General features: G+C 52.1%; 1 protein-coding gene across 1 annotated transcript in view; it reads right to left on the bottom strand.

Moving 5' to 3' along the window:
- Positions 1-9,528: 9,528 nt before the first annotated feature.
- Positions 9,529-16,113, bottom strand: part of Poc1a (POC1 centriolar protein A) — a 68,828-nt gene continuing 62,243 nt past the window's right edge. The window contains exon 11 of the mRNA XM_038323865.2: positions 9,529-10,251. Within this exon, the coding sequence (XP_038179793.1) occupies positions 10,153-10,251 (99 nt within the window). The 3' untranslated portion in view covers positions 9,529-10,152. The remainder of the gene's footprint in view (positions 10,252-16,113) is intronic.

The raw sequence follows: 16,113 nt of genomic DNA, 5'->3' as shown, positions 1-16,113 counted from the left end.
GGAGGGAGGGAGGGAGAGAGGGAAGGAGGGAGGGAGAAAGGAAAACAGCAAAACCAAAACCAAAACTATTGTTCTGACTCTTCTCTCCAGGCCGGATGCCGGATGCCGGATGCCGCTGTGTCTGGACCCTAGGGCAGGGGAAAGGGCCCTAGGGAGGTGCTTGGCGATAGCTGGAGCTCGCAGCAGAGATTCTGTAGCAGCACTCAGTGCAGAGACATGGTCCCAGTGTAGTAACTCAGGCTGAGAAGCGGTTGGACGCCCCAGAGCCCGGATGTGCCCGGATGTGGGACTTTCAGGCAGCCCCCAAGAGCGACATGAGGACCTGGAGAGCTGAGAATACAGCTGTGCTGGAGCTTTGGGGGGCTCCAGGCAGGGCTCCAGCCCTTGACTCTGCATCTCTCCGTTTGCCTAGCTAACTCCCAGAGGGAAGCCTGGCAAGTTCTTAGCCAGAAATACTGGGGAAGTGCTTCTGTGGCCAAGGGGGCTGGCTGAGCATAGACACTGCTTTGTCCACACACCCTATAGGTAGCAGCCGCAGTCTCGGCCTGATCCAGCTGTGTCAGACAAGGTCAAGTACAGATACCTGCCAGGCCCTGTTCTGTGACTTCAGGATAGAGTACAGATGACATGGGATGGGGTGAAACCGGAAATCCCAAGAGAGCTGGTTCCAGCCCCAGGCTGTCATTGCCTCTCCCCCAACTTGTTCTTTCTCTGGAAGTGGGCTGTGCTACGCCATTCAAGCCCTCTATGAGGCAGGAAAGGCGAATGTATGTGTGTGTGTGTGCGCGCGCGCGCGCGCGACAGGCCTCGCCTTCCCCTGCTCATCCCTCATTGTGTTCTGACAGGAGAGAGGGCACAGGCTAGTGGAGGACCCTGGTGGGGAGGCCTCTGGAGCAGAGTACCAGGAGGGTGTGGCACACCTGTGCCAGCACGTAGGTAGGGTGGGCTCTGGCCAGAGGCTGGCCCCAACCGGGTGGGAAGCAGAGACAAAGGAGCTCTTTTGAACCTTGAGCCAGTGGCTGCCCCATCCCCAGGCTGATATTGCCTTGGGGTGGCAGTGTGGACACTCCCAATATCCTGGGCCTGCCTGTGCAGGTCTCATGGCATGGGAAAGGCCCTGCCTGATGGCCAGGGCCTCAGTACCTATGCTGTCCCACCCACTTGCCTGCTCTCCCATGAGGAAGGAAGATCAGGCGGGGAGTCACCAGGGCCCGGGCCTGACTCAAGCATCCTTCAGCTTCTAGTCTTGGCCATAGTAGTGCCTCCTCCCTCCACCCCCCACCCCTGCCCCACAATGGGCTTCTGTTCCCTTCTTACTGTCACCACTTCCTAAGAGCCAGAGGAAAATTACTGTTCAGATCCATGGGGAGGGTCTTTCTTATTAGGGCCCCCTGACTGTCTTACCTATCGTATTTTCCGGAACGGGTTCCAAAGAGCTCCAGGTCTCCTAGGTACACCTCCTCAGAAAGGGTCATGTGGTTACACCTCTGGAAACGACTCCACTGGAGAGGAACACATCCTGCTGGAGGCTACCAGCTATACCTATCATCTTGGCACTTCCCAAACTTTGCTGATCAGAGTAATCGGCACCAGATTTTTCTGCATAGCCTCTGTGGAGTGGGGCTCGCAGGATAATGAGGCCATATGTTGCTTGGTGGCTATTTGACATAGCACTGGACCTTCTCATTTTTCAGATAGGAAGCTGAAAGTCATCAAGTTAGTGGCTCAGAACCTCCAAAGTCTGCCCCAGGGACCCTAGGTTTTGCCTTTCACACTGGTCCAGTTACCCATTGGGATCAGAGCTCCCGGCCCAGCAACTTGGAAAGCTGGGGTGCTTTAAGGGAGAGAAAAGGAAGAGCCAAGACGGCCTGGCTATTACTTCCTTTCAGCTGCACAGCTGACTTTTGGTCATGGCCAGTTCTTTGTGGTCTCAGCTTAGAGCTACTCAGGGCCAGACAGACATGAGGTGGGATGAGCTTGGGGAAGCTGCATCTCTGCACACGGGCCGCGGATGGAGTACCCTCCTCAAGCCCGGGCCAGAGTTGGGTTACTAGCCCTGAGGGTCTCTTAATTAGTTCCACATGGAGTGGATGGCTGAGCCAGGAAACGGGAAGGGGCTGGGGAGGGGGAGAGGGGCCTGGGAAGGGATTGGAAACATGTGGCTGTGGAGGAAGCCAAAGCAGGCTCCGTCCCCAGAAGCTCTACTGCATCCCAGATTGGCAGAGAGGCTCCCCAGGCCCCTGCAGGAGGCCCCAGGCCAGTGGTCAAATGGGGGCGGTGCAGGAGGCCCCTAGGAGGCTGTTCTTTTCTCTCAGCCAGAAAAAGCCCCACTCCTAGCTCTATAGGGTCCTGGACCACAGCGAGTGGGGGTATAGGACCTGGTGAGCAGGTGAGGATGGGGACAGAAGCCTCCTCACTTCCGGTGACTAGTGACCGTGTTCTCTCAAATTCTTCCCTTTCACCAAGCCTGCTGGTCTGAGGAGCTAACCACCACCCTGAACCCCACCTTGGCTTTCTCAGCTCCTGCATGCGGAGGCCTGGCACATGGGGTTGTGTTGAGGCACCTGACTTGGCCCACTGGGAAAAGGCCATGCTAATATGCAGTAGGTGGTAGAGTCCAGTAAAAGATGTGTGGCTTCTAAGAGTCCAGTAAAGGGAGCTTGAGGACATCATGGGGCACAATGGAACCCTCCCAGGAATGCTGGTTGAGCCTCAGTTAGCATAGATAGTCAACAGAGGCTGAGCTGGCTGGCATGGGGACCCCATGAATACAGGCCCAACTCTTGGGTTCCTATCTACTCCCTGGGCCATGGCTCTTATTCCACTGGAGAAAACCCAGCACTTGGAACTGTGTGTGAATTTTCCCAGCAAGTCTTCCAGCGGCCCACAAGCTGCTCCTGGTGTCACCCGATATAAAGGCTGAGACTCAGAGGTGAAGTGCTGCATTCCTGGCTGCAGGAGCAGTGTGTGCAAAGGCCCTGGCTCTGGCGGGGATAAGAACGAGGGGCCCACTTGGCCTGTCTTTGGAGGCCATGTGCTGTCTTACAATCTCTCTGTTATTTACTGTCTTTTAGCTTGACCCTTTGGCAGCTTGGGCGCTGGGCTGAGAACCAATGGGGTAGTCTGGGCAGGTGCGGGAGACCGGGTTGGAAAGGCCTTGACTCCTTTTGCCAGGCTTGCCGTTGATCTGCAGGAGGGCTGAACAGGCTCATGCTCTTGGGGAGGTTGGTGGTCCTCACCTGGCATTCCCACCTGAGGCTTCCCCTCCCACCAGAGGGGTTTATGGAACTGTGTTTTCTTCAAATCACAGGCATTGGTTCTCAACAGACTAGACACCTCTCAAAGGGCTGGGAGCATCCTTGTGGGATCTCAGGACTGACCTTATTCTAGGTGCATCCCAACTCCTTGGGGGAGCCGGTCACAACCCACATTCCAGGGGCAGCCTCAGAACAGTTCCCAGCTCCTGCCGGAGTCCACAGCAGCTAGGTTTCTGGGACAGAAAGTACCTTGTTTTCAGTGAGCAGGCATAGGTGTGGGCGCATGTGAGCTGCTGTCTGGAGAGGCAGGAGTGCTAACTACACTGCTTTTCAGCTCCAGGTTTCGGAGATTAGCCTGCAGCAGCAGTCACGGGGAAAAGATGCTGAGCCCTGAGCGGGGCTGGGTGAGATGAACTGAGCGGGCCGAGTGCAGGATTCCAGTCCATCCTCAGCTGGGGTCACTGTCAGTGTGGAGGTGAGCTGGGTTACAGCAGCAGTTTCTTGAAGAGCATGGTTGTTCTAGAGAGATCTGCCAAATTCCAGCAAGGCCCTAGGCCAAGGCCTTGTGGAGGGCAGAGCGTTATGAGAGGCAGGGGAGCAGAGCATTAAGAAGCAAGGACACCATCCTGCTAGGGCTAGCCCTGAGATCAAGGGAAGACACAGGCCTGGGGAAACATGAGCCCGGGAGCTTAGGGACATCTAAGTCACGAAGTGCAAATGCCCATTTGGAAGGTGGACACAGATGGGGTGTTGGTGAGTGTGGCTTTATGACACTGACCTGTGGGCTGGGCCCACAGGGCACCCACCACACAAACTAAAGGACCCCTTTCCAGTAACACAGCTGTGTCTGAAAGAGAGAAGCGGAGGCTGAGAACAGGAAGTAGCAGGAAAGTCGGCTTCCTCCCTTCCTCCCAGTGAACAGACTTCTCCAGGCAGTAGGAGTGGGAGGGGTGGGCTTGGGGGAGGGGCAGGGGTTCTCCCACAACTGACTGCAGGCCATTGGCTGGTGGCTTCACTTTAATGAAAACACCTACCCTTGCTCTGTAAATAGGTTCTCTGGAGAGTGTTTCCACAGGCAGGAGGGGCTGGCTCCCCAGGCTTCCTAGCAGCTAGGCGGCAGCAGGCACTCTGGGCTTGCCTCAAGGCCCATCCCCAGCTTAGCCATGAGTGCCCCACATCCTGGGACAAAAGGGAGCGTGAAGCTTCCTTAGTGTGGTGGAAGTACTCAGTGTGCTCACGGTGCCCTGGCTGGGGTGGGTTAGTCTCCAAGCAGCAATGTCACAGGGAGTGGAATTACGCCCTGGGTCAATGACACTGCCACCAGCCTGACACAGCTCCTTCAGCAAACTTAGTTCTCTTCAGAAGTCCAGGGTGGGGTAAGGCAGGGGGCGTGGGGCTGTTTGGTGAGAAGCTGCCCCTGTAGCACTAGTCCCCCTTGGATGGCTGGGGCCATCAAAGGCCTATCTTGAACAAATCATTAGGAAGAGGAGGTTAATGACAGGGAGCTGGGGTGGCAGGGTAAGGGTGACAACACACATTGGCCTGCTCAGTGAGCTGGGTTTCCTGGATTCTGGGCAATCGCAATATCCACCCCCAACCTGTGCTAGCCCTAGTGGTGGCAGAAGAGGTAGCTTTTTACCTTCTCACACTCCCAACTTCCTTCTTGCCCCTGGAGATACCTGTGGCAGGAGCTACAGGACTAAGAAACGAAGGACATCTGGAATCGGAGCCAGAGAGACCCTGGGACCACGAGTCCCCTATTGATGTGTAGAGCCAAGTAACAGGGAAGAGACCTGGCTGTAGGCCAATAGACAGTCATCTGTTGTCCACATTTGCGCTGAGTATTGTACAGAGACCAGAAAATATGAGGGGGCTTCTCCCTCCCTCCCTCCCTCCCTCCTTTCCTTTCTTCCTTGCTTCCATTCCCCTTCCTTTCTTTCTTTCTTGGAACAGGGTTTCTCTGTGTAGTCATGACTATCCTGGAACTCACAGAGATCCACCTGCCTCTGTTTCCCAAGTGCTGGGATTAAAGGTGTGTGTCACTACTGCCCAGCTGAGGGGTCTTTTCAAGGATGTTTGGGTGAAAGCATCACCCCAGCCCCTGGCACCCATCCTTGGAGCAGGAATGGAGCAGGAAGCTCCATTTCAACTCTCCCCTGGGAGTCGCCTTGGTCCAAACTCCACCTCCAAGAAAGCCTGTCAAGCAGTGACCCCAGGGAGGGTCAAAAAAGCCCACCAAGCGGCAAACTACTCCCACAGGCTATTTAGGCTGCTGCCCATGGTCTCTGGGTTTTGTATGGTTGCTCCCTCTTCCCCCTCCACCTCCCCCCACCATGCTTTCCAGCCCATCCGGAGCGCTGCATTAATTAAACATGGGTATCTTTTACTCGGTCTAATTTGGTCTGATTGGAATAATTTGCGTTGTCAGAAAGGCTTTTCTTAAGAAATATACCTAATATATGGAGGTTTCCACCGAGGGGGTCCGTTTTTCCCGCGGACCCAGAACCTGTGCTGGGAAAACACCCTTCTCCCTGCTAGGCTAAGATCGGCTTCATCTCAGTGAGTTCCCCTTTTAGAGTACATGGTCTGGGGGAGGGAGGACATTCACGCTTATTTTTGTCGATTTTCAGGCTTTCCAATGAAGTCGTGGCCATGCTTGAAGTCCAACGCATAAAGCAAGCCAGGCCTCGCTGAGATGAGACTTGGATGTTTGGAGATATCTGCCACTCATTTCTCCTAAACCCCTATTTCTGACTCAAGAGCTCTGTTCGGTGGACACATTGCGACCGGCTTGAGTTCCAATAGGCATAGACTTCTAAATGGGTTCTTGCGATTCAAAGTCGAATCCTCAAACGCCCTTGGGCTGCTTTTTACAAAAATCCTTTTAAGTTGGGGCTAATATCTAACATAGAAGCAAACAAGGCTCCAAAAGCCCATGGTTTCTAAATGCATGCTCCTGCCCGCCCCCTGCTCTCCCCTCCCCCCCCCCAGCTATTTGCCATTTGTTTCACTCTAGGATTTTTTTGTTTGTTTTTTTTTTTTTTTTTTTTTTTTGTATGTGTGTGTATTTGTATTTTTGAGACAGGGTTTCTCTGTGTAGTTTAGGAGCCTGTCCTGGAACTAGCTCTTGTAGACCAGGTTGGCCTCAAACTCACAAAGATCCACCTGCCTCTGCCTCCCGAGTGCTGGGATTAAAGGCGTGCGCCACCACCACCAGGCCTCTAGGATTTTTTTTTTAAACAAATCTGTTTCCCCCCGTTTTCTCCTGGCTTCTGCCACCTACCTACACTGGGATTTTAAGTTGGTCAGCTGACATAGGTTTCTACAAGTGTTTTATTTGTTTGTTAGAATAATGTGGCCACGGTATGTCTGTGTGAATATATGGCTGTGTTTTCATAGTATGCTTGGGGGCTGGAGAGATGGCTCAGAGGTTAAGAGCTCTGCCTGCTCTTCCAAAGGTCCTGAGTTCAATTCCCAGCAACCACATGGTGGCTCATAGTATGCTTGGTTTATGTTTCTGTGTGCATTTGATCAGTAAAATTTATAACTCCAGACTAGGAAAAATACAAACACACGGGCAACCTCCATTTTGACCTCTGCTCTGCCATCTTGGGTAAGAGTACTCACATGTGCTAGTATTCTTTTTTTTTTTTTTTTTTTTTAATTTTCCAGACAGGGTTTCTCTGTAACTTTTGGTGCCTGTCCTGGAACTAGCTCTTGTAGACCAGGCTGGCCTCGAGCTCACAGAGACCCGCCTGCCTCTGACTCTTGAGTGCTGGGATCAAAGGTGTGCGCCACCACTGCCCAAATGTGCTAGTATTCTTTGACTTATTAAAATATTCCTTTCAGGCCGGGCGGTGGTGGCGCACGCCTTTAATCCCAGCACTCGGGAGGCAGGTGCAGGCGGATCTCTGTGAGTTCGAGACCAGCCTGGTCTACAGAGCTAGTTCCAGGACAGGCTCCAAAGCCACAGAGAAACCCTGTCTCAAAAAACAAAAAAAAAAAAAAAAAAAAAAAAAAAAAAAAAAAAAAAAAAAAAAAAAATTCCTTTCAATCTTCTTACATTTACTGTAACTAATTGGATAAAATACACGTCTAAATTTAGCTTATATGCCCAGTTTAGATATAACAGGTAATGGTACCCAATTCTCAAGTGTCTTTACAGATCTGAGAGTATAGCATTTAACACAAGAATTTCTAACACTGAGCCATGCCAGCTCTTGCAGCATCCTTTAGCAACTCAAAAAGATGCATGGCTACAGAAGACCTTCCATCTCCAGGTTTGCCTTTGGGTTTGGCAAAGCCACCCACACAGCGAAAAGCATCCAAAGTCTGGAGTCACCAGCTGAACTTTTGGAGTGCTGCTTTTGTGTTTGACAGCAAGAGGGAGTGGGTAGGAGCAAAGCAGCTATTGGGTAGGGTTGATGGTATCATTTGGGGAGGTAAATACTGCAAGAAAGGCCCAATCACATGACCTTCAACCTTGCAAGCCATCCAAGTCCACCAAAGACCCCAGCTCAGGGAGCCCCATAAGTCTTCACAGGGGTAGGGGTGGCAAGGGGCCTATAGACCCCCTCCCCAATCAGGTGCAACTTGGGTCCTCAGGTTCTTGGAGCAGGAAAATTTTGAACTGGGACTTGTGAGAGAAGAAAGGACCATTTGGGGGAGAACTTTAGTCCTTCATAAGTCTGTCCTGGGCATGGAAGGAAAGATCACCATGATCAAGACCATTCCAAGAGCCACGTATGTAGACTGGGGAAGCCCAGTGGTAGAATGCACGCCTACTGAGAATTGCACTTTCCCTAATCCCTGCGGCTCTACTGAGGGAGGTGTGTGTGGGCTGTAGAAACATCCCAGGAAGGCTGCTCTCCATCACTGTCTCCATCACTCTAACAAACTACTTGGCAAAAGCAACTTCAGGAAGGAAAGGTTTATTTGGCTCATGGTCTTATCATGGTAGTGAAGTCATGGCAGCTTGAACTTGAAGCAGTTTGTTACCTTAGACCCACAGCCGGGTAGCAGAAGGGGATAAATGCCGATTCTACCTAGTTTTGGAGACAGGGTCTCACTGTAAGGCCAGGCTCAAACTCAGAGATCCGCCTGCCTTTGCCTCCTGAGCACTGGGATTAGAGGCATAGCCACACTTGGTCTGCCTCCAAGGGAGCCCATGCTGGATGGCAGAACCAGCACGGGAACACCCTTTGAGTTGGCAGCCAGCTAAGGCTCATAGGGTGGGGTGCTCATTACCTCTTGAGGCAGTGGAGGGGCTTTCCTGCCAGTGCAGGCTACCAGGCTCCTGGTACCCTGTCAGGCTCTCAGGGAACCCTAACAACAGGCTGTGCCATCTAGTGGGACTGGACAAAGTGACAGGTTCCCTTGAGCAGCACCTAGAGGAACAAGGTCACTGCTTTAAAATTCCTTAACAGGGGGCTGGAGAGATGGCTCAGCGGTTAAGAGCATTGCCTGCTCTTCCAAAGGTCCTGAGTTCAATTCCCAGCAACCACATGGTGGCTCACAACCATCTGTAGTGAGGTCTGGTGCCCTCTTCTGGCCTACAGGCATACACACAGACAGAATATTGTATATATAATAAATAAATATTAAAAAAAAATAAAATAAAATTCCTTAACAATCAGAGCCTCAGATAGGTGAGACCGCAGTACTGAGGGTACAACTGGGGGTGGGCAGGACCAAGCTCTGACCCTGGAATTCAGCTCTCCACACCTAGTGCAAGCTGGAGGAGGCAACCTCCCACCCCTGTGGTTTATCAGACATCAACACAGGCTGGCCCTCTTGCAGCCTGCACTCTTAGACATTCAGGCTCTACCTCTCCTGGGAGCAGTGACCATGCTAACTAGCCGGGGGGGGGGGGGTGTTCTAGCAGTGCATCCACCCTTAGGGCAGGGCAGTATGTTAGGGACAAGGACCTCCCTTGTTGGCTAAACCCCAAGATGCTGAAGGCACCGCAATGCAGACATGGAAAGTACACTGGCTTTCCCAGTCCAGATGTGTAGGAAGGGCCCCTGGAAACCCTCATGAATGAATGCAAACAGGGTACATGGGGTCTCCAATCTCTGCAAAAGCCAGAGGTGGGTAGGACACAGGGTGTTGGCTACCCTTGAACTCCAGCACCCTGAACAGCTGCAAAAGAGGGTATCCTTAGTCTCAGAAACAATGCTTCAAGCACCCCACCCTTCACTGTCCCTTTGCGGGCTCTGGGACAGGAGGATGTAACCAGGGTTACCTAGAACAAGCCATTCCTGCAGCAAGATCAATCAAATTAGTTTTAATTTTCAGATTCCTTTGTTCTCATGCATGTAGACAGGAAGGAGCCACAGGCCCTGGTGAAAACATGCAGCGACAGAAACGACAGCCTTTGCAAGGGCCTTACCCATTCTGCCAAGCTTGTTCCTGAGCAAACTTGACTCAGATGGCCCACTGGGGGCTTTCTTTTTTTTGTGGGTGGGGGTTGGTTGGAGATAAAATTCTTGGCCAGCCAGTCCAAGCAATGAGTTGCCAGCTTAGGAGTCAGTCAAGGGACCATGGTGAGCTGAATGAGAACTTAGCACGGCTCTCCAGACAGCTTGCCACCATCTCAGGACTCTGAAGAAGTACACAGTTCAGTGGCCCCTTTTTATTAAACTGAGTGGTCCTCTCAGCTGGGATTCAAGTCTCCTTTGGGTGGCTCTGCCCACTGGGAGCTTCCCATGGCTAGGTGGGGAGGCTCCAGGTACTAACAGCACTTGGGGATGGGGGAGCAGGAGCACCCAATCTCAGACTGGGTACAGATGTGGCTCCCTCAGGAGCCACATCCCTTTATTTATTTACTCAAGTCCCCGTACAAATCCCTGGCCTGCTGTCCTAATTGACTGAGCTCCTGATTCTTGCTCCCTGATCACGATGGTGTTCTCCGCATGATTAGCTGCTGGTTCTCCAGACACTGCTTCAGCTTGTCTTCTGCCAGTGTCAACCGCTGTTCCAGGATGGACACCGTCTGCAAAATAAAAGGTGTCAGGCTCAGGATGGAGGGCTCACCTTGCTGCCCTAACGGATAAGCCACCAGCCTGTGCCTCCCTTTCCACTGGCCCTGCCTGGCCTTTCATGCCTTCTGTGCGCATCTCTGGAGTTTGTGGGAAGGAAGAGATGCCTTGAGGGGAAGCAGATTATAGCTCTCACAGTCCTCAGTCATTTCCCCCAATACAACCAGGGCAGGAGGAATTTTGATCCCTAGTTTGGGCCATGCTCTGTACAACACCAGAAACCATCGACCACCTCTATCTAGGAAAGAAGTTGCCCCATGAATACTTCTTGATCCTGCCCCAGGACACATCCCTCCCCTCTGTGCTGAGGGCACTCTTTCCGAGGTGGGAGGAGTGAGACAGCGCCACCTGGGGGTGAGGGTGATCCCTGGCAAGTGATTGATCCATTTCCACACACCCAGCACAAAGGCTGCCTATGGATCCAGTCTCCTGAGGCTGTATGTACTTAATGGACCAAGACCAGTCTTGCAGACAGGGCTCCCACAACGGTGGTGAAAACCTGTCTACTCCCTCTGGCTTTGGGTGGTGTCAGTAGTGGGCAGCTGCATACTTCTCAAAGGGGCTACCCATCCCAGCTTGCCCCACCAGTCACGTCTACCCTAACACTTCCTAGGCTGATCCATGCTCAGCTGGTCATTTCATTTCCACTGCTGAGGGCCACCGGGGGCCTACTGCATACGTGAAGGCCACACCAGCCACTGGGGATAAGGTTGCTGCAGGGAAGGCCACCGTGAGCACAGCAGGCTTGATTCCTACAGGCACTAGGAAGGTCACAAAATTTCACCAGGGATGTCTCTCAAGAGACATTGTCCCCTTCCCCGAGGTTCCATGAAGGTTTGAGCTTTCATGCACTCGAGAAAACAGAGACATTTTGGGAGTTTCCCTTTCTGTCCAGATGTAAATTCTCACAGCATCCTGCGTGGATGTCAGCTGTCACAGAGGCTGCACCGTCTGATGGCTGGCCAGGGATGGGAGGACAGAACCTGGAAAAATCACTCCCTGTGGGACACGAACTGGACCTCCAGAGGCAGAGCTAAGCTGAGGGAACTCATCATATCCCCAAGTTGGCCGGCCAGCTAGGAACGGGTCTGCTCTCGTAAAAGTGGCAGTGGAAACAGCCCCCGGCTGGCCTGAGAAGCATTCCTGGAAGTTTCCATTGGCTGCTGTGAAACTCACTCTGCCAAAATCATTCTTCTTCCAGACCCTTTCCGACAGACAGTCGGGACTCAAGGCCACAGTGGGGGAGCCTGGCTGGTGGCATTTCCTTTTCTGCTTTTTTTTTTTCCCTTCCTTTAAAAATTTTAACAGGAACCCAGTTTCCAAATGCAGAGATCATAGACTCAGAAAACAAGAGCTGCTGGCCCAACGGCAACATGGGGGCTCCACTTGGTTCCCTGGGAGGGAGGCCCGTACTTTAGCCCAGCAGGAATGTGGGCACTAAATGTGTCCATATTAGATTAAATTGAATAGAAAAGCATCCTGTTTCACAGCCAGCCCCTTACTAGTGGAGGATGCTGGGCCCACTGGGGGGTCACTTTGTTTCCAGTTCTAAAGGGAGACTCCTCCCATGTTTTGTAGCCTTCATGTAGATACTCCAAGCTAATCTCAAACTTGTGGCAATCCTCCTGCCTCAACCTTTCCACTGCTGGGATGATAGACAAGCACACCATGCTTGGCAAGACATACCTCAGAGTGTGCCCGTCATACCTGCATCTCCCCCACTATTTCTCTAGCTTCACTCCCTGCCAGGCAATCTTGAAGAGATTTTGTGTTTGGACTACACTGTCCAAACTGTCTGGTCTACCCCAAGCCTTTTCTGCCAAGGGGTCAGGTGGCAGTCACCACCAGAGATAACTACCAGGCAGTTCCAAGATCCATCTGATCTTAGTGTGTTTTGAGCCTTAAAGATGGGCTTGGACAGGAGGGGCTTTCTAGATATCTGTCCATAAGATGCCGCCTGGCATCCTTGGCTTCATATTTGCTCCTCTCGATGACTCTACTCTAATAAAGCACACAAGTTCATTTTCACAGAAAACAAAGATCCCCACAACAGAGCTGGGTCCTGGGAACCACGTTCTTGACTTCCGCTGCAGTATCTTAGTGTGAGACTATAACTCACATTAATTCAGATTCTACACCATCCCAGAAAAATTCTAATTTTTTTCTTTCTTTTTCCTTTGTTTTCAGACAATGGCTCCTGTGGTCCAGGCTGGCTTTGAACACACTATAAAGTTGAGGATGGCCTTGAACTTTTTTCCTGCCTCCCCCTCTTAGGATCATAGGCATACATGAGTCACTAAGCCCAATTACTGCCGAGTTTGGTGCTAGGTATCAAACCACGGGCTTTGTGCATGCTAGATACATGCCCTCTACCAAACTCAGCATATCTCCAGCACACAATGTGCCGTTCTTCCACAGAGATGAGGGCTTTTCCAGCAATGGAATGCCCTGCCAGGGCATCTGAGTAACAGGGTTAGACATGTTCAGCCTGATGATGCGGCTAAGCAAGGCCCTGGCAGGGTCTGCATCTGCCCCAGCACTGCAGTGCAGGATGCATAGGCTGCCACTGTGGCAGGACCTGGGAGGGGGGAGGAAAGATTGCATCTGGGGTGGCATGTAAGATATCTGGGACATCCCTGGTTAAGGACTAACCTTAGGCCACTTCATGTGGCCTTTTCACAGTGACTTTTACCTGTGACGAGCATATGTCTACACCAGTGTCAATCACTCAGAGGCTCAGTGAGTATGTACTGCCTTGGTGTCCAGAGGACAAGAGCAGCTGCTGTTCCCTTTTTCTGCCCAGCACCCACACAGGGGAGCTCAGTCACATGAGTGGCTAGCTGCTCACCTCATTTCAGTCCCTTGGGTCCTACCTTGGGAATTCTCCTGTCACAGAGGGTCTGTTCTGGCTGGGCAACAAAGCCATACCTTATCCTTAAAGTGTGAGTGGGGCATTTTAAAGGCAATACCTGTGATATTAGGAGCCCACGCCACAGTCCCCCAGCTTTGATTTTCTTCTCGACAAAGGCAGATGAGAACTAGCCTGCAGCCTTCCCAGTGTCTCTCAACTTGCTCTGGCCAGAAGCAGAGCCCTAGCCCAGTCCCTCAGAGGAAGCTGTGTCAGGTCAGGCGACAAGGGCTCCAGAGTGGGAGAGTGCCTGTCACAACAACCTCCAGCCCAATGTCTAAACACCATTAGTCCAAAGACCTTGCTCAGGACTACCCAGCAGCCCAGGCACACACCTCCCAACACCGAGGCGCACTTTCCAGATCACAAGCGTCCCTTCCCCCAACCCCAGGCAAACGATCTTTTATTTGCTTAAACACTTAGGTTTGGAATTATGGCGGAAGTCATAAAAGCAAGGAAAGATAAATGTTGGGAGTTGGTGAGATGGCTGCCCAGGTAAAAGCACTTGCCACAAAAGGCTGCCATTCTGAACCTGATCCTCAGAATCAAATACCCAGAGTTGTCCTCTGACCTTTACACACACACTGTGGTGTGCTTGTGTGTGTGTGTGTCATCATACATACAGACACAATTTTTTTTTAAAGGAGCCGAGTGGTGGTGGTGTACACCTTTAATCCTAGCACTCGAGAGACAGAGGCAGGTAGATCTCTGTGAGTTTGAAGCCAGCCTGGTCTACAGAACAAGTTTTCCAGGACAGCCAGGGCCACACAAAGACGATCTTATCCAGGAGTCAGTGGGCAAACAGGTGCCCACTGGGTTAAGGAGGCAAATGGGAAGCTTTACACTGGTCAGGGGTTGTGCCGAGGAAATGAGGCAGGGCAGGCAGGAGTTGAGGGGAACTCACTGGCAAGAGAGACAACCACAGGAGGCTACAGAGCACTGCAGGCCAAGGAGACAGGGCCTCAGGTCCCACAGCCCCCTGCAGAGCTTTATCTTCACCTCAGAGCAGCAGGAAAGGGCTGTGAGACACTGGCTGCTGCCTAGGAACAGTCTGGAACCGCACTGCATAGCTGTGGGGAGGCAAGGTGGAGTCAAGGATGGGATGCAGGGGCTCAGACAGCAGAAAGGGAAGCCCTAGAGGAAAGGAGACAAAATTAGACAGTGCTCTGAAGGGTGAGGCAAGACTCAGGTTAGCGGAGAAGAGAGCCCGCGAGAGCATGTGAGGCCTGCAGTGGTCTTAGAAGTGGCACAGAGGGCTGCAGCGTAAGTGTTTCTGAGGATGGGAGGGCAGAGAATCCACAAGCCCCTGGTATAGGAAAGAATTCAGTCTAGCAGGGCCAAGGACCCTGTCAAGGCTCAGGACACCGACCCAGGGGAACTGACGGGAGGAAAGTATTAAGGTATTGGAGACCAAAACCAAGAGCACAGTGAGAAGCGGCTGGGCCAGCCCCTGGCTCTGGGCAGTAGATGAGGATCTAGAGCTGGGGCTACTGGGTGGGACTTTCAGTATGACTCATCCTGGGCTTCTGGAGGAAAATCCTCCTAGGATTGGCTCAACATTGTATTCTATTTCCATTCTGATTTTCCTGCAAGGGGAGGGGAGACAGTGATGTCTCTGGCTAGGGCCACGGGGCAAGTGCATCTTCTCTCACAGTTCAAGGAGAGTAAACATTTATGTGACACCATGAAGGGCTTTCCAAACAGTATAAAAGGAACCAGCTTTAAAGTGACAGCCTTCATATTTAGTCCCCCAAGAACTATGGCAATTCTCAAAACAACTGAACCAAATGCCAAGCCTGAGATGTCTGGCACCTGGGCTCCCCACCCCAAGTGTCAGAGGAACATAGCACCAGGGTCCTTCTCACAGATGCCTTTTTGTACCAGCAGTACAAAAAAAATGGGGCATTTGCTGAAGGCCTGCTAGGATCCCAAGCAGCTGAATCCAGCTCCTGCACTGTCCTCAACAGGACTATCAGCCCATACTGGCCATATCAGATGCCCTGCACGGGATTGAACCTGAGCTCGGGTATCTGTTGGCCTGAGGTGGCTGAGGAGACAGTCTTGGCTTCTTTGACTGGTGTGACTGGGATTAAGGTATGTGAGAAAACCACAGGGCAAGTTTACAGGGCCTCGCGGGGGCCACAGAATACTCACAGGCTCTGCGTATTCCAGAGAAGAGTTCTCTGAGCATTGTAAGGAGGGTGAGGAAGTCCAGAACCCTCAGAAAAGGCGAAAAGTGGGAAAAGGTCAGGGACAACTTGCCTGGTTGCCACACTTGGAGCAGCACAGAGCCCTTGACAGCCACATACTCTCTCCCTGGGTCACGTGTGCGTTCACTGTCCGTTCTTTCTCCTGATGGCCATCTCCTGCCCAGTCTACCTCCTCACCCCTGACCTCCCCTCCTGTAGTCTCACTGGCCTCTTTCCCTCTCTGGCTGGCTTTCTCTTGAGGTGGGATTGCCCCACATCTTTCTACAATTCTTTCTTCTTAATTCTTGTTTACTTCTTCCTTTATCCTACTTTTCACTTTGTGTTTGGGAATAAGGCAAGAAAGCAGAGCACAGTGTTTGTCTGACCCACTGGGTTGGTGCCCCTGACGCAGCTGCCAGTGCTGGGAGGGAGGGTGCCATCTCCGATAGAAAACTGGCAAAATGTTACAAGTCAGGTAGATTGTAGTGCTTCTCAAGTATAGGATGAGTGGAAGGCCAAGTGACTCCTGGGAAGTTGTCAGGAGGCCAGTGTGGTTGGGGAGAAAGTGATATACAATACAAATAATGAAGTTATGCCAGCAGTGGTGGTGCACACCTGCAATCCCAGCACTAGGGAGGCAGAGGTAGGCGGATCTCTGAGTTCGAGGCCAACCTGGTCTACAGCGTGAGTTCCAGGACAGCCAAGGCTACATAGAAAAA

The sequence above is a fragment of the Arvicola amphibius genome, chromosome 3, assembly GCF_903992535.2.
Source record: "Arvicola amphibius chromosome 3, mArvAmp1.2, whole genome shotgun sequence".
In the NCBI taxonomy this organism is placed as follows: domain Eukaryota; kingdom Metazoa; phylum Chordata; class Mammalia; order Rodentia; family Cricetidae; genus Arvicola; species Arvicola amphibius.
This window is presented reverse-complemented; position numbering and strand designations above follow the sequence as displayed.